Source organism: Camelus ferus, chromosome 23 (assembly GCF_009834535.1).
Source record: "Camelus ferus isolate YT-003-E chromosome 23, BCGSAC_Cfer_1.0, whole genome shotgun sequence".
NCBI lineage: Eukaryota > Metazoa > Chordata > Mammalia > Artiodactyla > Camelidae > Camelus > Camelus ferus.
The window spans coordinates 33,501,766-33,527,003 of NC_045718.1; the positions used below are offsets into that span (position 1 = coordinate 33,501,766).

General features: G+C 40.3%; 1 protein-coding gene across 4 annotated transcripts in view; it reads right to left on the bottom strand.

Moving 5' to 3' along the window:
* Positions 1-12,219, bottom strand: part of MARK1 (microtubule affinity regulating kinase 1) — a 97,507-nt gene extending 85,288 nt beyond the window's left edge. The window contains exon 1 of one of the 4 annotated variants that reach the window (XM_032466662.1): positions 11,629-12,181. In XM_032466662.1, coding sequence (XP_032322553.1) covers positions 11,629-11,679 — 51 coding nt within the window. In that variant the 5' untranslated portion in view covers positions 11,680-12,181. Of the gene's footprint in view, positions 1-11,628 lie in introns of all 4 variants that reach the window. The other 3 variants (XM_032466661.1, XM_032466663.1, XM_032466664.1) reach the window with 3 other exon arrangements.
* Between the last annotated feature and the right edge of the window lie 13,019 nt (positions 12,220-25,238).

Below are 25,238 nucleotides of genomic sequence, written 5' to 3' on the forward strand. Positions count from 1 at the left end.
CCACACAGATGCTGGGGCTGGAGGGATCCTCTCTCTAGTTCATAAGCATCAAGACCTGGCCCCATCCAACAGTCTGTAGGCGCCAGTGCTGGGACAACTCAGACCATGCAACTAAATGGCAGGGACAAAACCTCACCCATCAGCAGGCAGACCGCCTAATGGCCTCCTGAGCCCACAGACCCCTCTAGAAATGGCCCTGTCCACCAGAAGACCCAGGACTCAGTTCCCCCAACCAATGGGCAGGAACCAGCTTCAGAGGGGTCTACGGCCCCGAGACTCCCACCCTCCAGGAAGCCTGCTCTCACAGGCTGACCAGCCTCACCCACCAGGCGGCAGACACCATACTCAAGAACACCACAATCCTACAGCCTGCAGACCCAGTATGCGCACTAGCAAGCCAACACAAGCTTCAAGACACCGAAGATCCTATATCTAACTGTATCAGAAAGCAGCCCCTGCCACCAGCCACCTGATCAGCGCTCTGGGATCCCTAGGTCCTGCAACCTGAATCCAGTGCCTGGCATTGTCTGCCAGGAGTCTGGTACAAATTCCAAAACCTGGCTTCACATATCAGTGGCAGGCAACAGCCCCTGAGTTTTCTGAACCCTGATTCCACCCACCAGTGAGCCAGCATAAGCCCTGGGGACTCTGGGGGTTCCACAGACAGCCGCTTTGTGACCCGGTCCTGTTAACCAGCAGCCAGCAGCCTCCACACAAGGTGGGGCCTGGCAACCAACTGCACCAGGGGCCAACCAAGCCCACCAGACTGCTCACATAGTTAGCCCACCACAAGAGAGGGGTCCATGCAGCCCTCATGGGGGAACCTCTAGAACATACAGCTTGGGTGATGAGCTGAGTGTGTTGCTGGGATGCATAGGAGGTCTCCTACAAAAGGCCACTTCCCCAAGGTTGGGAAATGTATAACCAACCTACCAAATACATAAAAATAAAAACAGCAGTAGGTAAAATGAGGCGCCAGAGGAACATGTTCCAGACAAAGGAACAAGACAAAACCCCAGAAGAAGAACTAAGTGAAGTGGAGATATGCAGTCTAGCCAAGAAGAACTTCATGGTAGTGGCCATAAAGATGATCAAAGAACTCAGGAGAAGAATGGACGCACAGAGTGAGAAATTAGAAGTTTTTAATAAAGAGTTAGAAAATATAGAGAACAATCAGAGATGAGAAATACAATACCTGAAAGGAAAAATTCTCTAAAAAGAATCAACAGTAGACTAAACGATACAGAGGAATGGATCAGCAAGTTATAAAACAAAGTAGCAGAAATCACTGATGCTGAACAGAAAAAAAGAGAAAAGAATGAAAAGAAATGAGAACACTTTAAGAGATCTCTGGGACAACATCGAACACACTAATATTCGCATTATAGGGGTCCCAGAAGGAGAACAAAGAGAGGAAGCAGCAGAGAACACATTTGAGAACATAACAGCTAAAAACTTACCTAATCCTGGAAAAGAAACAGACATCCAAGTCCAGGAGGCAAGAGTCCCATACAGGATTATCCCAAAGAGGAACACACCAAAACACATTGTAATTAAAATGGCAAAAATTAGAAACAAAGAGAGAACATCAAAAGTAGCAAGGGAAAAGCAACAAATAATACATATGGAAACTTCCATAAGACTATCAGCTGACTTCTCAGCAGAAACCCTGCAGTCCAGAAGGGAGTGGCACAATATATTTAAAGTGATGAAAGGGGAAAACCTACAACCAAGAATACCTAGGAAGGCTCTTGTTCATATCTGACATAGAGATAAAAAGGTTTACAGACAAGCAAAAGCTGCAAGAGTTCAGCACCACTAAACCAGCTTTACAACAAATGTTAAAGGAACTTCTCTCAATGAAAAAGAAAAGGGCACAACTAGAAACGTGAACATTACAAAATGAAAAACGCATCACTAAAGGCAAACATACAATAAAGGTAGGAAGCCATCCACATACAAAGCTAGTAAGAAGGTTAAAAGGCAAAAGCTGCAAAATCACCTATATCCACAATAAGCAGTTAAGGGATACACAAAACAATTAGATGTAAAATACAGTATCAAAAACAGTAATAGTGAGGGGAGGAAAATGCAAATACAAGGCTGTAAAAATGCATTTGAAATTATGAGACCAGCAACTTAAAACAATCATGTATATATAAAGACTGCTAGAAAAAAAATTCATGGTAACTACAAACAAAAAAAAAACTATAATAGATATACATACACACACAAAAGGGATCTAAACCTAACACTGAAGACAGTCATCAAATCACAAGAGAAGAGAATGAAAGAAGGGGGGGGGGAAACAACCTATAAAAACAACCCCAAAAGACGTAACAATAGCAATAAGAACACACATATTAATAATTACCTGAAGTGTAAATGGACTAAATGCTCCAATCAAAAGACATAGAGTGGCTAAATCGATATAAAAACAAGATCCTTATATATAGTACATACAAGAGACTCACTTCAGATCTAAAGACACACAGAGACCGAAGGTGAGGGGATAGAAAAAGTATTCCATGCAAATGGAAACCAAAAGAAAGCTGGAACAACAGTACTTATATCACCCAAAATAGTCATTAAAATAAAGACTGTTACAAGAGACAAAGAAGGACACTACATAATAATCAAAGGACCAGTCCAAGAAGAAGCTATAACAATCGTAAATACGTATTCACCCAACATAGGAGCACCTAAATACGTAAAGCAAACATTAAGAGACATAAAGGGAGAAATCAGCAGTAACACGATAATGGTAGGGAACTTTAAAACCCCACTTACATCAATGGACAGAACATCCAAATAGAAAATTAGTAAGGAAACGCTGTCCTTAAATGACACAGCAGACCAGTTGGGGTTAATGGATATATAGAGAGCATTCCATCCAAAAGCAGCAAAATGCACATTCTTTTCAGTGTGCACGGAACATTCTCCAGGACAGATCACATCTTAGGTCACAAAACAAACCTCAGTAAATTTAAGGGAACTGAAATATCAAGCATCTTTTCCAGCCACCACACTGAGACTAGATATCAGCTACAAGAAAAAACTGCAAAAAAACAGAAACACATGGAGGCTAAACAACATACTACTAAACAATAAATGGATCACTGAAGAAATCAAAGAGGAAATCCAAAAATACCTAGAGACAAATGAAAATGAGAACACAACGATCCAAAACCTGTGGGATGCAGCAAAAGCAGTTCTAAGAGAGAAGTTTATAATGGTATAAGCATCTCAGGAAACAAGAAAAATCTCAAATAAACCACCTAACCTTACACCTAAAGGAACTAGAGAAAGAAGAACAAACAAAACACAGTTAGTAGAAAAAAAGAAATCATAAAGAACAGAGAAAAATAAAATAGACTATGAAAAATAGAAAAGACCAATGAAAATAAAAGATAAACAAAAATGATAAACCTTTAGCCAGACTTACAAATCAATAAAATCAGAAAAGAAAAAGGAGATGTTACAATTGACACCCCAGAAATACAAAGAACATAAGAAACTACTATGAACAACTATATGCCAATAAATTGGACAACCTAGAAGAAATGGACAAAGTCTTAAAAAGCTATAATTTCCCAAGGCTAAATCAGGAAGAAATAGAAAATTTGAACAGGCCAATTAACAGTAAAGAATTGAATCAGTAATTTTAAAACTCCCAGCAAACAAAAGTCCAGGACCAAATGGCTTCGGGGGGGAATTCTACCAAACATTTAGAGAAGAGTTAACATCTATTCTTATCAAACTAGTCCAAAAAATTGTGGGGTTTTTAACAGGAAGGAACACTCTTGAACTTATTCTATGAAGCCATCATCATACTGATACCAAAACCAAACAAAGATATTACAAAAAAAGAAAATTACAAGCCAGTATCACTGATGAACATAGTGCAAAAATCCTCAACAAAATATTAGCAAACCAAATCCAACAATACATTAAAAGGATTATATACCATGATCAAATAGGATTTATCCCAAAGATGCAAACATTTTTCAATATCCATGAATCAATCAATGTGATATAGCACATTAATTGAAAAATGAAAAACATATGATCATCCCAATAGATACAGAAAAAGCTTTTGACAAAATTCAATATCCATTTATGATTAGAAACTCTCTAGAAAATGGGCATGAAGGGAACATACCGCAACATAATAAAGGTTGTATTATGACAAACCCACAGCTAACATCACACTAACAGTGAAAAGGTGAAAGAAAGCACTTCCTTTACGATCAGGAATGAGACAGTGATGTCCAGTCTCACCACTTTCATTCAACATAGTTTTGGAAGTCCTAGGACATAGCACTGAGAGAAGAAAAATAAATAAAAGGGAATCCAGATTAGAAAGGAAGAAGTAAAACTGTCACAGTTTGCAGAATACATAATACTATACATAGAAAATCCTAAAGACAGCACCAGAAAACTACTAGAGTTCATCAGTTCAGTAAAACTGCAGATTATAAAATTAATATACAGAAATCTGTTGCATTTCTATATACTAACAATGAACTATCAGAAAGGGAAATTAAGGAGACAATCCCATTTACCATCATATCAGAGAGAATAAGATACTGAGGAATAAACCTACCTAAGGAGGTAGAAGACCTGTACTCAGAAAATGATATGGCACTGATAAAAGAAGTTGAAAAAGATGCAAACAGATGAAAAGATATACTGTGTTCTTGGATTTGAAGAATTAGTATTGTTAAAATGACCATACTACCCAAGGTAATCTACATGTATAATATAATCCCTATCAAATACCAATATTATTTTCCACAGGACTGAAATAATTTTAAAATTTGTATGGAAATACAAAGACCCCAAAGAGGCAAAACAATCTTGAAAAAGAATAACAGAGCTGGAGGAATCACATTCCCTGACTTCAAAGCTTTAATGATCAAAACAGTATGGTACTTGCACAAAAAGAGGCACACAGATCTACAGAACAGTGAACCCAGAAATAAACCTAAGCACTTACAGTCAATTAATCTATGACAGAAGAGGCAAGAGTATACAATGGAGGAAAAAACAGTCTCTTCAATAAGTGGTGCTAGGAAAACTGGACAGCTACATGTAAAAAAAAAAAAAAAGAGAGAGAGAGAGAGAGATCAGAACACTGCCTCTTACCCTATATAAAAATAAACTCAAAATGGAATTAGAGTCCTAAATGTAAGACCAGATACCATAAACCTCCTGAAGATAACATAGGCAGAACACTCTTCGACACAAATCGTAGCAATATTTTTTTGGATCTGTCTCCTAAACCAAAGGAACTAAAAGCAAAAATAAACAAATGGGACTGATTTAAACTTAAAAGCTTTTGCACAGCAAAGGAAACCACTGACAAAATGAAAAGACAAACTGCTGAATGGGAGAAAATATTTGAAATTGATATGGCCAATAAGGGGTTAATATCCAAGCTATGTAAACAGTTCATACAACTCAACATAAAAAAAAAAAATCTGATTAAAAAATGGGCAGAAGACCTGAACAGACATTTTTCTAAAGAGGATATGCAGATAGCCAACAGGCACATGAAAAGATGCTCAACATTGCTAATCATCAGGGAAATGCAAATCAAAACCACAATGAGATATCACCTCACACCTGTCAGAATGGCTATCGGCAAAAAACACAGATAACAAATGTTGGCAAGGATGCGGAGAAATGGGAACACTCCTAAACGGTTGGGGGGGATGTAGATTGGTACAAACACTGTGGAAAACAGTAAGGAGATTTCACAAAAAAACTAGAAATAGAACTACGATAAGATGTAGCCATTCCACTCCTGGGTATATATTCTAAAAAAACAAAAACATTAATTTGAAAAGATATATGCACCCCAATGTTCACAGCAGCATTATTTACAACTGCCAAGATATGGAAGCAACTTAAGTGTCCATCAACAGATGAATGGATAAAGAAGACGTGGTGTATATATATGCAATGGAATACTACTCAGCCATAAAAAAGAATGAAATCTTGCCATTTGCAGCAACATGATGGACTTGGAAGGTATGATGATAAGTAAAATAAGTCAGACAGAGAAAAATAAATACTTTACAATATCACTAATATGTAGAATTTAAACAATAAAACAAACTAGTGAATATAACAAAAAAGAAAAAGACTCACAGATACAGAGAACAAACTAGTGGTTACCACTGGAGAAAGGAAGAGAGGAGTGCAATATAGGGCTAGGGGAATATATGATACAAACTATCTTAAATGAGGTACCCAAATCAATCAAACTTACAGAAGCAAGAAAGCAGACTAGTGGTGGCCAGGGGATGGGGAGAGAGGAAAACGGGAGTTGATCAATGAGTATAAAGTTTCAGTCATGCAAGATGAAATGGTTCTACAGATTTGCTGTACAGCATTGTGTCTCAGTTAACAGTACTATACTGTACATTTAGAAATTAGTTAAAAAGGCAGATCTCATGTTACGTGCTTTTCTTTTTAACCACTGTTAAAAACAAATCCAACAGAAGGGTTAACAGTGATTTAAATACAGCTATAGAGATTTAACTAACTGGAAGAGAGATCTAAACATGTCACATACTGTAATTGTACAGCAGATTGTAGTATAGATTGTAGCACAGGGAAACAATGAAATAGGAAAAGAAAGGAATGAGAGTTTAAGACATACATAGGGCAGAATGAGAAATTTTAGCATATCTCATCAGAACATCAGAAACAGAAAGCAGAGGTGAGGCTACATTCAAAGAGATAATGGTTGCTGCATTTCCAAAATGTATGAGAAAGATAATTCCACAGAGTTTAGATCTAAACAAATTATACAGCTTGTAGTTCAGAGAGACAATGAACTCATGGGAAAAAAAGAATCAATTAAGTTGAGGCATATGGAAGAGTTAAGATCTAACATAATCTAATCAGAGTCCCAAAATAAAATTCTAAATAGACCAGAAGCAAGGCAATATTCAGAAAGCTAATAGTTGATAAATATCCAGAACTAATAAGAATATATGAATTAAAATACATGAGAAGCAGATAGGAAGAAAAGAAATTCATACTTAAACACACTGTAGTGAAAGGATAACACCTAGGAAAAAGAGATAATCTTAAAAAAGAGACAGACAGAAAAGACACCTACCTACTGGCAGATGACTTCTCAATGGAAACAATGGAAATAAGTAGACAATGGAATATTGACTTAAGAACTGGAGATGGAGCAAAGCTATCTTTCAAGAAAATGGGCAAAATACATTCTCATATTTTAAAAAGAAAGTTTATGACTGACAGTCCTTCATCAAAGAATTTCAAAGATCTTGATCAGGAAAATGGAAAATGACTTCCAAAGGGAAGTTTGAGATGGAAAAAGGAATGGTAAAAAAAATAATAATAATAACATAAAAATATAGGGCTGATTCTAAACAGCCTAAGCTTAAAAAAAGAAGAAGAAGAGCTAATAATAGCACTGAGGTCAGAAGAAAAATGATATACGGCAAAGACTTTTTTTTTCCCTCACAACACACTGTCCTGTGTGCCTACTTTGGAGACCAATGGTGCGGGCCACCCATACACAGATGGTCAGCTACAGGAGACGGCAATGCTGACTGCAATCACTTCAGAAGTCCCTTAAAAACATGGGCTATGCCATAAAGGATGTGTGAGTTTGGGATAAGGGGGACACAGCAGGGCACTCCAGCCAGGGAAAACAGTGTAGGTTCAGAGATAAGATGAGTGCAGCAGACTCTGTTCTTCCCTTCATGAAGTACTCATATCGTTTTGCATGTTCTTTTAAAATCTCTAAGACAAAAACCGAGCAAACCAAAAACCACCTCTAGAAGGAACAGCATGAGTATTGACTGCAACAGTGGAGTACATGAGAGACTCATCATGACCTTGGGCAGGCCACTTCACTCTCTGAAGGCTCTGTAGTATGTAACATCTACCTTTCTCAGTGTCACTAATATATTTGGATGACAAATGAAAAAATTCCAAAGGGGAATATTACAGCACTGATCTCACATATCACCACTAGTCATCGTGCTGGCACTGGGGACACAGAATGAAGGAGACGAAGTAAATCAGCAATTAGAAGGCAATGTGACAGGTACCTACACTTGAGGTACGCGCAGGGTACTTAGAAAACCCGACAGCAGGGCAAACATGTGCTTCCCTCTTGCCTTTTCATGTTATTAGCAAAGATTCCCATTAGGGAAACTACTGATGTCCACCTTACTGCTTGTTACAGTCAACACAGTGAATTTCAGATCCATGAGAAGTACCACTATCAAGAGTCCTGTTACTAGAGGTGTCAAAATGAATTTAACCAAAGTCAATTTTAAAACATCCCAAGAAGGAGTCAAATCAATTTCCTTCATACTGATCAAAATTTCATCACAGAAAGCTAGTCAGGACTCTTTGGATCCATAAAAATTAGCACAATGAGAGTTTTTCTAAAACATGAAAAAAATTCTTGTTTCACTTGAAAATATGTAAGAATAATGATAATATATTATCTATATCTATGCTGGAATTATTCAAGTATAATCTAACAAAAGCAAAAAAAAAATTCAAATACCCATTCTTTTCCTGGATTTACTCTTTAAACCTAAAATCAAACATGTTTTATATAAGCTAATTCTATGACCTACAACATATCTTTTCTACTTCACTGTAAAGTGTTTACTGCCTTTAAAGTTAATCACTGGTTGTTCTGTTGTATTTAGCCAATTGAGGCCTATTAACAATGCACACACAAATCCTTTATCTAAGAAAATACTCCTAAAAAAATACACACAGACCGTTCTCAAAGAAAAGTATCTCTTTCTCACTCTACTATATACAGTAGTAGTAAAGAGAATATTTACTACTAATGTTACAGTGCTGTAACGTTATTCTGAACTTTTTAATTTATCGTCAATATATTAGTGACATGGGGAAGGGTAGATGTTACATATTCCCAAGGAGACCAAATCCATTCACGTACATCTAAAATGTTTATAACTGCAAAAGACAGTAAAATACAAAGATTTTTTAATTACCTTATTTGTTTTAATTAAAATTAAAATATTTTAGCAGTAATTAAACGTTTTTAGTTATGCCCTTAGTATTCCAAAGGGCTTAGAAGCATTTTATGGTCAATACAAATGTAAATTTTCACATCCAGTTTTAGAAATACGTCAATTTAACTGAAAACAACCACAAACAAATGTTCATTTTGATTACCACACTGGAATTAATGTATTAGCTTACAAGCAGATTTGTTCTTTTATTCTACTGATAAGAGGTAAGTAAAAATGGGTAATGACATTTACTACCAACCAGAGAATAGAGAGAGACACCAATGATGATTTACTAGCCATCACTGGTGATCCCTTTGATAAACACCTACAGCACCTACAAACCAATTTAGCTCTATCTGCACACGGCTTTCTACTGTAAACTATCTGTTTGGGATTACATTTACCTTTCTTGTTAAGTTCCTTGAGGGGGGAGGCCTTGTCTTAAATACTACTTCCATATTCCTTTCAGCTCTAATAAAACTCAGTACATACTTACTGATAAATTAACAGCCATGGTGTAATAGATACTTTCCATGGCAATTAGGAAAAAATCAGGATGTGGGTAAAGTTAGCTAAATGCAGATATAGTTATAAACAAGATCATAAAAGTGATTCTGAAATAACATGTTCAGAAACAGAGCAAATGTGTTTACATAGCATAATCATTTTCAGTAGGTACAACCAAATTTACCACTGCTATTGTTTGGCTTAAAAAATCTTTTTGTCTTACATGTGATGCTGCATTTTGTCCTATTCCCTGATGCATATTTCTATAATGCTATCTCATGTCTGTATAAGACACCTTACTCACACAACTATGGAAAGAGCTATACTATTTAAAATCCAAAAGAAAATAAAAACAATGTATTTTGCCACCTTTCCTAGGTTAAAAACACACAGTGTTTTGCTAACAAAAACAGAAGTTATATTCTGTGTTACTTTTCACTCAGATTGAATGACAGGAATTTTTTTTTAAGATTTTCTGTTAAAAAAAATTCTGTACCACCTTGGCTTTATAATCAACCTTCACCAAATCTTTCATCTTTTTCTGTCACCTTCTTCAATCTCTCAATCAAAATTATATATCAATTACATTTTTTAAAACAACTATGATTTTTAAAAAACAGTTATGATGTAATTAAGATATAATTTATGATACCAGCAGCCTTTACCTTTATCATTTTAAATGCAGGACAAAAGCATACTCTGAAATATCTTCCTGGGTCTTCTGCAATAGTTTCTCATTAGAATTTCTTCCCCCTTCATGTAAGTATATGAAGTTTCTGTGCTCCCCTACTCTCCAAGATTAAATAATCTGTTTACACCTCCCTCCAGCACTTCAGGGGTGAGGTTGTATCTTTTCTCCTTACTACCTTTTGTCTGAGAACGCCAAAGTCCTTCATTATTTTATTTTACCAACCCTATGAAGGCAGTGGTACACCAAGCTTTGGAGAGTCAATGAGTTAACCAAACAAACCAGAGACTGGACAGTCAACCCAAACTTAGTAAGCCTCTAGCTCCTTAAAATCGGAAGAAATCAGTCAAGGCCCTATTTACAGGTCATAAGGACTCAAAAAAAAAAAAATTAAAAACAAAAAACAAGAAACAAAAAAACCTTTCCCACAAAAGGACTCTCACACACACACGCACTAATGTATATTTCAGAACGTGGAACTACAACTGATCTTGTTCTTTTGGCTCTCAAGAGTTTAAACACCAGGGACATCTGCATCTAGATAAAAACTCCTGAGGGCAATCTGATCAAAGACACAGAAAATCCTTCCTTCAAAGAAATGCACCTTGTGACACTCCAAGGAGGAGGAGAGGCATTTAAAGTAAAACCTGCCCTGAATTATTACCACCGACTTGAGGAAGAGAATCAAAAGCCGTTGGCTTCCTCTAGCTTTTAAACGTTTTGCTGTAACACCAGGGCCACAGAGGCTGGTGGTGAAATTCTTCTACTCATCGCTACAGGAGAGTATCACGGCAGTATAAACTCATACACATCAACACACATCCGTCTCTACTCCCATTCTCGTCCCTCCCATTCCCGACCTTCCTTGCCCCTTTGGTGCCCACAACCCAAATGTGGACATAATATTACAAAAAGCAAAGTCATGGGGCAATGCAGGGGGGTGGGGGTGCAAAGGACCGAAAGAGCCAGAAAAAGCAAGGGGAGAAGAGGTAGTCAGCTGGCTCCTCTGTGATCAGAAAGCAAACATTCGGGTGGGGATACGGAATGCCGGGTGGAAATAAAGCCATCCGGGATGCACGCTCTGCCTTCTCCTCCTGCCTCCCTGCCCTCCATCACCCCATCCTCTCCCGGAGGACCACCTCCGAGGGGAGGGCGCCAATCACAGTGCCCCCACCCTCACCCTTCAGGCGAAAGCGGCGAAATGGGGCTGGAAGGGAGAGTGGGGGCTGAGCTGGGGGCGAGGGTCACGCCGGGCTCCAGGTGGAGACCCCGCGGCGGGTGGCGGCTCTGGGGCCCCGGGGCGGCCCACGCGGAAGGTGGCGCGGGGATCCGGGGAGGGTCTGGACCCCGCCGCTCCCGGAGGAGGCTCCGGCTACTCACGTTCTCCGTGTCCCGCTCGTTCACCGTCGGCAATGGCGTCCGGGCCGACATTTTGTGCGGACGGCGGGGTCGGGCCGGGGTCTCGCCGGCCGGGCTGGGCTGCGGGCCCCGAGGGCGAGCGGCAGGGGCTGCGGCCGCGGGCGCGAGGCCGGGCCCGGGCGAGCGGCTCCCGCAGGCCGCGGGCGGTGCAACAAGCGGCCCCGGCGGGGCAGCGGGGGAAGAGGACGCGGAGGAAGGGGAGGGGGAGCCTCTGCCCGCCGCGGCGCCGCCGGGGGACGCGGGCCGGGGCGAGGGAGGGCTCCGGCTGAGGGCGGTTGCCCGGCGCGGGCCGGGCGGCGAGGCGGGCGGGATGCGGCGCCGAGGCTGGGAGGCGGGGCGGGAACCGGGGGGGCGGCGTCCGGGCCCCGCTAGGCTCTCGGGGCCATGGCCGAAGGTGAAGCGGCGCCGCAAATCACTGCCGGGCTCGTCCCGCCGAGCGCGCCTCAGAGCCGGGAGCCGCGGCCCTGACAGCGCCGCCCGCGCCGCGCCCCGTGCCCCGCCTCAGGTGAGCGGCGCCGCCCGGCCGAGCCTCAGCCACGCGCCCGGGGCCCAGCGCGGCGGCGCCCCCGCTCCCGGCGCCCGCGGCGCAGCCCGTCCCGGCTCGGTCCGCTCGGTCCCCGCCGCCGCCGCCGCCGCCGCCGCCGCCGCGCCTGAGCCGGGAGGAGCGGCCGGAGCCGGCTGCGCGAGGAGCTGCGGGCGCGGCACGCAGCGCCCAGAGGCACTTGGCGGCCGCCGCCGGGTGGGCGGGCGCCAGCCGAGGGGGCCTCTCCATTCATTCCCTCATTAGGGATGCGGGGCCGCCTCCTCCTCCTCCTCCCGCGCTCCCTCGCCTGCTGAGCCCCGTGTTTATTTTTGTTTCTCGCCGCACCCGCGGAGTACGGTTGTCTCGGAGCCCCTGGTGGTTTTTATTTTGATTCGTGTTTGGGTTTTGCCGGGTGGAGGTGGGAGGGCGCCTATGCAATTAAGTGGTCCTTTTTGTCGGTTTCATTGGGGAAGAATGGGTACGATCCTACCCTGGATCCGACACTGCCTATCTCCAACCTCGGGACTTTTCCCATTCTTAAATTCATCTCCTCCTCCCCCGTCTCCCAGCTTTCTCAGTTTCTGCCCATCCCCCCCACCCAGCCCTCTCTCGGTCCCCTTCTCCAAGGAGCCATTGGGCTCAGGGTCACCCTAATAGTTGGGCAGAGGGCACAAAAGCCCCGAGAAGCGCCAGCAGTCTCGGAGGCGCTGCTCCCATCCTGTACACGGGGCTCGGGTCAGGCAGCTCGCCGAGGTGCCGGGGACGGCGCGGCCTCCTGGGGAACCGGGCCGGCGGAAGAGGTCGCCCAGCGCCCACCGCAGCACCCCCAGGATGGCTGAGACCCGGGAGTCACAACATATACACTGGCTGATCGTCACTTCCTGGGACGCAAGGAAGTGTCACTTAGGCGAGCTTGTTTAGGGAGGGAGGAGAGCTGTCTCTGATCTGGCCCTGTCCCACCTCCTCCAGGTGGCTTCCTCACCCTTCCACTCACCTGCCACTTCTTGCATCCTGCAGACGTCCCTATGTAATGCGTTATCCAGGGCCCATTAGACCCTTAAAAAGCAATATTGCTTCTTTCTGTCCTATTTGAGAGCTTACATTTTGCACAGTCAGCCTCTAGGACAAAAACCTTACCATCTCTATACCTTGTCTTTCCCATATTTCTTTTTCAATTTCTTTCATGACTGGGCAGGAAGATAAAAGAAGCCATAGATAGAAGGGGATAAATCCAATTTTGGAGCTACTTCCTTAAGCCTCCAATGGGAATCTTAAGATGATGGGAAATTCCTCCTGTCTCCTGAAGTTCATCCATTTGAAGGAGGAATCCTTGCACCAGATGGATTTTATTCAGACTCATTAAAGGTTGTTTCTGCAAAATTAACACTTGACCCTTAAAACATGTTCCAAAAGACCTAAAAATAGCAGATACAAAGATCCTCAGAGGAAAAAAAAATCTCACCCAATGTGTCTATTCAGTTCTAGAACATCATCTAGGTATTTATTTCGTTAGCATTTTATCTTGTAGACACTTACCAATGTCACAAAGCAACAACAACAACAACAACAAAAAAATCACAAGATCCCTTGGGTGTTCAACAACAAGCATTTATAAAGTACCACTCTACCACACTCCTCAAACAGAATTCAAGCTTCAGAACTGCAAGGCTGCTTTCCAAATTATGATGTGCAACTGGGAATGCTAATGTTACAGTCCCTCTGCAGAGATCCTGAATCACCAAGATGTACTGAAGTTGCCAGAGTGGAAGCTTGTACTTTTCTGATCAACTATGGCCACTGCTGCCAATCAGTGGTGCAGCCACTCAAGAGTACCTTGTGTTACAATAGTACCCTGTTAACATGGGAGGAAACGAGCATCTGTGAAAGGGTGTTCAAACCCATTGGAAGGTGAATCATTCCTTCACCTGGTAGCTTGGATTTTGCTTTTTGGTGTCCACTCATATATCATCCTGTATCTTTACTCTTGTACCCATCCAGACAGACATATTTATTTCCATTTTGCAGATGTCTACTCAGCCATATATTCAAGGTCACCAGCAATGCACCAGGTTACTAGTGTATAGAAAAAAAGATAACTGGAATATATGGTACTGTTCAGCCTCCCACTGGCCACAAGATCTACTGGTCTACCCCTGCAAGTTCATCATACCTCTGAGGTAGGATGGCTTATTAGACACGGAGCTCAAAGGAGACCCCAAGACTCTAGTATAAGGGCTTCCAAGACTTTAAAGTGTACATTAAAAGTCATGGACAAATCCCTTAGTTGTATTGGCTACACTGTGCTCACATGTTGAAATTTACTGAATACTACATAATAATAGTAAGGGATAGTTTTTTTTTTTTTTTACATCAACCCATAAAGATGGCTTTATAACAGTGGAGCTACATCCAGAGGGAGTTGTTACTAGGTAGATAACTCAAATCCATAATTCTGGTTAACAAAATAGACTAGAAACAACTGTATCCAAAAAAAAGGCTTGATATGTAAATTTCACTTTGCACGTTTTAGAAAAAAGTCATTGTGTTCTTTTAAAAGGAGTTACTGAGCAGGTACCCCTATAGGAGTTCTCCCCTTAAAATGGCATGAAGCAGTATTGTGATTGAATGAAAATTGTTTAGCCATAGTCCTTAATAATGAGAATGCTCGTGAGCAAAATCTTTTGTGTTACTATATGTAGCTTCTTGGGTCAGTGACTGTGAAGAAATGACAAAAGGAATATTTTAAGTCTCTGAGTAATTTTCTTTAGGATAATTAACTACGTGGGGCATGTTTAATTTAGAGTTTTCTAAGCTATAAGGTGTTAGGGTATTAAAGGTTTCAGGGGTAAAAATGGTACTGAGAAGACAAAACAAAACAGATCTACAAGTTGCTAAACCCACACTGAAATGTGCTAAAAGAGCACTGCCTACCAGTAGCTCTATGGAGCAAAATTCTCTGGAACTATGCCGTCCTATAGAGTAGGTACTAACAACATGTGGCTAATGAGCACCTGACATGTCGCTTGTGCAGCTGAGGAACTGAATTTTTCATTTGATATCATTTAAGATAATTTGAAAACTGACGTTTGATTCAGTAGTTGGAAAATGTTTAATTATATTGGGAAAAACTTGGGTACATCAATCTACCTTTTCAACGATAAATATTCTGAAATCTAAATACAGACATGTAGAAATCTAAATACAAATGTAGGAAGTGTATCATCTGAATTGAGATGTGCTGTAAGTATAAAATACATGCCGATTTTTAAAGACTTAGTAGGGAAAAAAAGAGTGTAAGGTATCACTTTAATAAATTTTATATTGATTAAATAGTGAAGTGCTAATATTTTGACATGAGTCAAATAAAATGTTGTTAAGCTTAATTTCAACTGTCTCTTTTTACTTTTCCAAATGTGGACACTGAAAAAATAAAATTCTGTATGTGACTTAAAGCATAATGGACAGCACTTCTCCATAAGGTAAAAATTGAGAATAAAGAGGTTTATCTCTTTGACTCAACAAGCATTTATAAAGTACCACTCTACCACATGCCAGTTACTGTGCTGCTCAAAGACAATATTCTTCACCTAATGCTTACCAGCAGTTAGCATTATAATATTCTTTTTACAGAGAGAAATGTTTTAAAAACATGGTGAATTCATAGAAATGAGTGTTAACAGCAGTTATTTATAAACAAATAATTTATCAAATGGGGCAGATTCAGCAGAGTTCATAATAAACTCATAAAACCATGCATTTGTTATCATGTGCTTTCAATGTATCCAAAGTCTGATAGACTTGGCCAGTCAGTCAATAACAGTTTGTTGAGAGCATACTTTGTTTCACTACTAGACAAAGCTATCTCCAATCTCTCATTTAACCCACACAAGGAAAGGACAAGGTGGGCAGTTCTTTTAGGTAACAAAGCGTTGTCCCAGCTAAAGAGAAACCTGGTTAATGTCCATCAGGAGAGGAACAATCAGTTCTTTTCATAAAATAAACCAGGTCCTCATTGCTCTCCTATCGTTCACAAGGTAAATTTTTTATTCCATGTTAACAGTCACCACTTAAAATGGTGAGTCACTGAAATAGAAAAGGGCCTCAAGAAAAAAGATATTTTACCTTAAAAACTGTATAAAGTTTGTTGTTTAGGCTGGACCACTCTCCACGTCACAAAGTCAATCTAGGAAGTGACATTTAATCTCCTTCCATTCCCCAGAAGAACTCCAACCTCAGCAACGTCGCACTGTGTGGAATTCCCCAGACACGCCATCCTGCTTGGCTTCTCTGCTCCTTTTGTGTCCTCTGTTTTCTCTTTCTGGAATGTCCTCCCCTCTTTTAAACTGCCTGATGAACTCAAAGTTGATCTTTAAAAATCTTCTTTTGGAAGGCTTCCCTGGCATCCTTAGTCCTCCCCACACTCGCAGAGTTAATTAGTCCCTCCCTCTGCACTGTCTCTGCCTTGCCCATCCTTCTGCTGTTACTTTCCTTGTATTGTGTACCTGGTTGGCCCGCCACCCAACAGTGAGCTGGATCAAGAAAGGAATATGCCTTATTTAACCCTTTTTGCCCCGGGCCTAGAATATTGCCTAGCAATCAGAATTCAATTTCCTAAATGACCTTTATTGACTTGTCCCATGCTATAAATTTTCCTGTACTTCCACATTCTTTTGTATTTCTAAGAGGCATCAAATGGGAATTGAAAAGATACTATAGGAGAACCATGGACGTTTACAACCAGGGACGATGGGATTAGATAAGCGTTCACATAGTATACAAAACATCTTCCTGATAAATTCTACTGACTGTAGCAAAAAGACTGTTCTGTCTCCTACAGAGTAGTAGCTTGACACAGTGCTGCTGACTACTACTCTGTGATTTTCCTGTAATCATTCATTTTTATCCATACATTGGAGTTGCTGATCACTGATATTTCAACTCGTCCTTTAAATGAGTATGTACATAAACCAAGGTGTACTGACAGCAAGGACTTAGAAGGAAGCACTTCAAAGGGAGTTTTAAAAATTAAAAGTGGAATAACATGATGACGGAGTGCAAAAAGCAATAAAACTGGAAGATGAACTCCAGGGAGAAGTCATCAGCAATTAGGTGGCTATTCACAAGCAAAAGCCTTTCAGCAGACTGAGAGCATCCCAGCATCACTTGGTAGTGCAAAGTGGAGCAGCAAAATGAAGGAGAAGATACATGAGTGACTGTTGGTGGGAGTTGCATGCTGGTCTTTAGCAATATCAAAAAAATACAGATGAAAATCAGCATTAACAGCATCATCTTCAAATAAAGGGATATTGGTTATGTATAGACTCGTATAAGTATGGATATACCCACATCGTTGTACTTTTCAAGCTGTAGTTTTGTAATGTCATAGGAAGCAAAGCAATCCTTTGAAAATCTTATGGTAGCCACTTCAAAGAGTCTGGTTCTCCTTCACTTGGCATTTGCAACTACAAACTGAACATAATGTAATTCAACACCCAGGAAAACAACCTTGTAATTTGATTATCGCACTTCATGGACAACATACTGGGTGAATGTTTCCCTTAAATTTATGTACTTATGTTATTATTATAAAAATACCAGTTTTATGGCTTCTTTCTACAAACTCAATTTATTCAATCCCTCTAAATTTTTTTTATGTTAAATTACTTACATTTTGATGATTTTCTTTCTTTCCTATATAAATATTGACACTATTTGTTACTTTGCTTTTCATTCATTCATTCATTCATTTAAAGAAACTGAGCCCTGCTAATGTCAGATACTATACTAACTCTTTAGAAGGAGCAGTAGACAACATAGACAAAAATCCCCATCCATATGAATTTAACATTTGGATAGGCACTTTCCGTGTCTAGACAGTTCAAAAGCAGAGGCTCCCATAAATCAAATAACATTTTATGCTATGCATTGGTTATTTTGCTCTTTTAATGTACGTAAGTACCCAGGTCTAATTTATTTTTTTAAGCAATGAATTGCAGTAGTTAGATCTTTTCTTCAATCCAAAGATAATTGCTTTCTCTCTTAATATTTTGGCCTTTCTCCAGTAAGCTTTTGTATAAACAGCTTCAACTGGTTCCACAAGTAGCTTGGGTACTTTAAAATCATAATAAAAATGACTTCCTGACCGGGTGACTTGTATTTGATCTACATTTTGTAATATTATCCAAGCTTTATTATCTTGACACCAGTATACTTACCACTTTTCATCATTATGAACTGCTTTATCTTCACTCACTGGTAGGTTTTTTTTTTTTCCCCTGTTTCCATTAGCCCCAGATAAACTGACAGTATTTTAGTAGTTCAGTGAGAATCATATAATAAATAGGGCTCTACATTTATAACTATTTTAGCAGGACTTTTTTATAAGAAACGAAACAGTTTTGGAAATTTCCTGTCAGTCCTATAAAAATTAACCCCTCTAGTACTGGCTTTAATGGTATATTCCACTTTTCCTACATAGTTCTTATAATAATGACTAACAGGGAGGCCCTGCGAGCACTGTAATCATTCTTTCCAGTGTTGCATCTCCTGTGTTGCATACAGTGGCTAGAATATGGCGGTTACTCAATTACCATCGACTGGAGGAACAAATCATAGGTTTAATAATTTTTTTCTGAATTCAAACATATGTTTTCAGGCAACCTTAGTATATGGCCACTCATAAGTGAAGGACCCAGTTTAGGTTCCCTTTAATCTTTCCAAACTGTCTCTCCATACTCACCACCCAGGCCCTTGCTCAATTGCCAAGACTCCTAGATTGACTTTTTCCACTATTTGCCAATTTCTTTCTTTTTTTCTAGTTCTAAAACACATATCCACATTCCTAAAGTTATAAATGCCTTTTTTAAAAGCATTAAAAGCAATTAAAGCTTTATCATGGAATTTGTATCTTAGAAGATTAACATGTAGAAATCAGGTTTGCTTATATGTGAAAAAAAATGTGTTTACTTTGTAATATTTTTAACCATTATTTTTCCTGTCTACTTATCTCACATCAACCCTTAATTCCACCTTAACGCTAAGCCACAAATCAATTGCATTCTCTTAAGCGTCTACTATGTGCTCAGTGCTTTGCTGAGAAGAACTATGCCCAAGGTCTGATGCTAGCATGTTACAATTAATTTTTACATGAATACAGCAAGACTTATATAGCACAAGTTGAGCTGAATCTTCCAAGTGGTCACTCTGAGAAAGTATACAATGATGTGATGTTACACCTTAGGCACTCCTCTTTTGTACTTGCCTCTGGAGCCTGTGGCGGGCTATTGTGTACTTTCAGTGATGGTAGGTCATTGTCTTTTGAGAGTTTATTTTAAAAAAGAGTCGTTCAGAATCAACTCTGTTGAGTAGTATGGATGACTAAATTGGATAACCTCACATTTGATCAGACATTAGTAACTGTTGCAACAATATTTTCTCACATTCTTCAAGCTGGATCATGCTTCAAAGAAGCATTTAAAACATTGAAAGATGACAGCCTCTTTGGAATAAGCATAAAACCTTATGAAAAGTGACTCTTTTAAGAGATGTTCTCATTATTTTATAATCACGTCTGTATGTGGTCACATGACTCATGAAGTTAAAGAACATGCATACTTGATAGAACGACATGAGAAGTAAAAGAACAAAATGCAGCATTAATTGCTAAGTGTCCAAAAGGTACTAGAGGCAGATGAAGGTGAAGAAGAGGCGTCACATAGGAGCATCATCATCAACATTGAGTCAGTGTTTACACGTGATCCAACAGGTATATAAAAAGATACTCAACATCGCTAACCATCAGGGAAATGTAAATCAAAAGCACAATGAGATATCACTTCACACCCATTAGAATGGTTATCATCAAAAAGACAAGAAATAATCAGTGTTGGCAAGGGTGTGGAGAAAAGGAAACCATTGTGCACTGTTGGTGGGAATGTAAATTGGTGCAACCACTATGGAAAACAGTATGGAGGCTCCTCAAAAAATTAGAAATAGAACTATCACATGATCCAGCAATTCCACTCCTGGATATCTGAAGAAAATGAAAATACTCATTTGAAAAGATACATATACCCACAGGTTCATTGCAGCCAAGACATGAAAACAACCTAAGTGTCCACCAAAAGATGAATGGACAAAGAAACTCTGAGACATATATATACATATATTCACACACACATATATGTATGTATGTATATAATGAAATATTATTCAGCCATTAAAAAGAATGAAATCTTGCCATTTGCTACAATGCAGTTGGACCTTGAAGGCATTATGCTAAGTGAAATGTGAGACAGAAAGACAAACACCATATGATCTCCCTTATATGTGGAATCTAAAAAAACAAAACAAAACTGAGTTTGTAGATACAGAGAACAGATTGGTCTTTGCCAGAGATGGGAGGTGAGGGAGGGCAAAGTGGATAAAGGGAGTCAAAAGTTAGAAACTTCCAGTTAAAAAATAAATAAGTCATGGGGATGTAATGTACAGCATGGTGACTATGTTAATAATACTGTATTAATAATACTATAATTGCATATTTGAAAGTTGCTAAAAGAGTAGATCCTTAAGAAGTTTTTGTAACTATGTACGGTGACAGATGTTAACTAGACTTATTATTTCTTAATGTATACACATATTGAATCATTATATTGTATACCTGAAACTAAAACAATGTCATCTGTCTGTTACACCTCAAAAAATAAAATAAAATAAGCCAGTGTTTATGTGTTTTTTCTAAACTCTTTTGTTTGCATTCACTTGTAATCCACACTAAAAGTTTGATAAGACAAAAGTTCTTAGTTCATTCCCCAAAGAAGAAACTGAGTCACCAAAGATGAAATGACAACAAACTGATCTGGAAACCTGAGTCCTTCAGCCCCAAACCCAGGCCTCTTTTCATTCATTTCTGGGTCTCTTGTACGTACACCTAGCCAACAACCTAAAGATTGTTGACTTCCACGACCATCTCCCTCATTTCTCTTCCACTTCACTCTTCCCGAAAACCACTGTCAGCCTTTGGAATATGGGAACATCCCTGCAACAGAGACATGGAGCCAAGTGTTAAGGACTGAACTATATGTGAACAGCGAACTTCTCTCCTTAAATGTAGAATAAAATCGAGTCTGGCCCCAGAGGCAGGATCCAGGCCAAACTGTATTATGTAGCATGTTTGATGTTCTTATATGGATGAAATCAGATTAGAATTAAAAACAAACTAGAATTAGGAAAGAAATAATGAAAAGATGTAACTTAGAGCCTGCAGGGTATGTGTGTGAGGGGACAGGAAATGTGGAAGGGCATCTACATACAGAAATGGAGAGAAATATTGCCTGGATGATGGTTGGGAGAGAGCTTGTGGACTAATAGTATTATTAAAGGCATGAGATCCTTACTTTTAATGGGAGGAGGTCAAACTGCGTAAGCAACTATCGTGCTAGAAACGACTCTAAGTGTATTCAATCAGGGCACACTCAAGACTAGACAGGCTACCACGCCACGACAGTATTAGTTGTGAAATCCCAACTAGATTCCCTCAGCAGCTGAAGTGGGTGGAAGTTTGAGAAAATGCCTAAAGTCAGTGCACTGAGGAAAGGGGAGGCAGGATGGACCAACCCTCAGAAGATTAAGGAACCATTCGGTCCTCTATCAATTGCACACAGAGAGATAAACTGCCTAAAATGGGGATAACAGTACCTTTCCTATAGGCAGGGCTGCAACCCATACATTCACACAGGACCCTACTCGAAAGGGCATATGCTTGGTTTCATGCTCTGTTCTCACCATCTTGAAATTCTGAATAATTTTTAAAGAAGGGGACCTGCCCTGAGCCCACAATTTATGCAGCCAGTCCTTGCAAAGTTGTTTTTAGCATGAAGTGAATTAATACACAAAAGACACATGAAGTCATTCCAAGCACCATCATCGCCTCTCAGTCATGTTATTCATTGTTTCTTCTTCTTCTTGTTACTATGATTACTATTACTGTTACTGGCTATGCTCCAGGAATCCTGGGGGAGGAGGCAATGACCTCAGTCCAGCAAGCTTCACTAACTTCATAACCACCCGCCCAAGAAGGTAAGCAGTTCGTGAAAGACTAGGCGTGTCCTGAATGCAGGTGTCAGTCTTAATGACCATCTGTCCAACTCAGGAGGGCAAGTGGAGGCCATGTCTACCAAGAAGCCACACTAGCAAGAACAACAAAAACAACCAGCCAGCAGGAAGTGAGAGCTTCCATAGTGAACACACACACACACACACACACACACAGACACACACACACACACACCCTGCAAAATCAAAAGCACCTCTAAAGGAAGATAACTGTATAGAAATATAGCATAAAAGGCATCGATAAGGGCCATGAGGAATCAACTAAGTGGGTCAGATTTACATGGGGCCCATTAGAAAAGTCTTTCTCGGGAGCAGAGCTGTAAGCTGCATTTTAAAAGACAAAAAGGGCCGATATAAGGGAAGAGGAGAGAATCAGGCATTCTACGGAGAGAGAGTAATGGGCGAAAGCATGGAGGCAAGAATGAGCACGCTGAGAACAGGAGATGACAAGGAGATTTGTCTGACTGCCACAAAAGTTTTCAGCAGTCCAGAAAAATCATTCATGCGCAAAAATATTTAAGGACTCAACTCTGTGAGCTTATATGTGAACGTGGTCTTTCCCTGAATAGAACCATGAGCTTCTACTGAGGCAGCTTTAAAATAGTGCTGGGAACCATTGCCTGCTCTTTTTGATTCCTTAACAGTTTTCTCCCAGTGGGACTGTTCAGTTCTCCTTGCCTTTGGGCTGCTCTGAATTCTAAGAGCACTCACTTCCGTGGGTCTATTAGACCCAAGAAAAGGAAAAATCACAAACTTTCTCTTTCTCTGAGAGTGGAATACAATTTTCATTTCTGGTCAAAATGTCTTATTGTGTGTCACCTGGCATTCTTTCCCCAAATAAGGCCACAGTAATTTGTCCTGAAAGAATATTTTGCAGTTTGACATGCTGGAAACTTATTTTGGTAAGATGCTTGAATGCGTTACCAAAGAAATATGTTTGCTTTGCTTTGCTGCCTGTTATTTTTATAGCCCGTTTATTTGTGATAGCAAGAGCTTTAAACAATAAACGCTACATGAACATAGTCCTGACCTCCGAGAACGTCCTCTGGGGAGGAAGCGGGGTCTGGGTGTTAAGCCATACCAGATGGATGGAATGACTTGGAACTCCGGGTCTGATGCCTGGTTTCAGCCTGCCTCCATTAGATTGATTCTCCGTGCCTCAGTTTCTCTACTGATTAAATAGAGCTAGCCATTTTCACTTTACTTATAAATGCTTATAAAATATGTTCAAAGCCCTAGTGAAGTACAAATATAAATAATTGTCTATAAATACATATATATAAACATAGGCTTGAAAATACTCCCTTCTTCCTATTTACAGTAAAAATACAAAATCTCTGTGATGTCATAAGTCCCCAGAATACAGCACTGTTCATCCACCTCAGCCCTGTCAGATGGAGACGAAAATGCCACCGGAAATTTCATTCATTTAAAGGTGGCCCATTGCTGAGGGAGGTATTCATAGCTTTCGTCTTTACATCACTTTCCTCGGCTTCTGAGCATGCTTCTTTTGTTCTGGAATGGTGCCTGTCTAGCTATGCTGAAGGGCCAGTTTCCTGCCACCACTCCCCCAATTTGAAATCCGTCTGAAACTGGCACTTTAGTGAAAATACAAAACTTTAACCACAGAAATAGTGAAAATTTTAAATTAGACATACAAAATACAAGCTTATATGTATTATTAGTTTCAACAGACATAAAAGTACTCTGTCAAATTCTCCACGTTTCTGAACATTTTCCATCATGTCCTTAGCTTGTTGCTGGATGATGATGAACAACTCCGGGCTCGGCACTGGTGTGTGGCATGACCGTGCGTGGAGTAGCACCGCTCTAAATCACCCTCCCCAAGCCCTCTTTCCATCACTCCTTCCTGTGCCTTCCCAGAAGCTCTTCTTAACGCCGAGAGCATGACTATGCATGGAGGTGTCCTCAGCTGGTACTGGATGGTTTAGCGTCTTCTCAGCCTTTTTTCCCATTTCAAATCCAGAGATGCGTCTGAGTCGTTCCTTAATCACTGGGAATAGGCATAGCCATCTTGGAAAGGAAGCTAATATTCTAGGCTTGCCCCAGCAACTCCAGAGTTGCACACTGCTCCTGGGCTATCTGAGGGATTCCTGAGGCGTGCCATGACTGTGCTTAGTCAGAGTCTGACGCTAGGTCCTCCATGTCCCAATTCCCCATCCAGATCCAGTGAGACCCAATGAGCCAGGCACTACAGAAGTCTTTCCTCCTCCCCACCCTTTTTTTTAAGTGAGATCCACCACCTCCATTAATGGCCTCTGTCTCCTCAAAAAAATAAAAAATAAAAAAAGCGTCCAATCAGCTATCATTATCCTTTGGGATAATTTTTCCATAATGACTGCATTCCTGTGATATTATATAACCAGAAAATAAAGAATTGCAGCCAGTGGGTGTCAGTCTTGATGACTGTAAGATGAAAAGGAAATTGATCCCTGGAACTGCAAGCCTTCTCCCCGCCCCCACCCCCAGGACACAATCCTGGGATGTTGCGCACTCGTTACTCTTGCTTCTGATAGAGCTGCAATTAAATAAAGGATTGCTTATCTGGAGTCTGAGAAAGAGGGACATCCAGAAACTCCCTGAAAAGACATGAGTAAGTACGTGCCTATGTGAATTTTTCTGTAAAATGGGGTCTTCGTGTTAATCAGATTTTTCAAGACTTGCGTTAAAAAAAGTTTAAAACCTCTAATTTAAGCAATTCTAAGTGGAAGAGTAACATTTTTCTACCTTGGTTCTCTACAGTATTAGACTCAAGCCTATCCCATAGTATTTCCCCTCCATCTAGACACTGTGCTTTCCAAATTACAGGCTGTGATCAGCACCATGAATCACTATAAGCATTAAAAAATGAACGAAAATAGAATGAAATAATCACCAGTAGGAATAACGTCTAGCCTCACATGTAGTCAGGGTT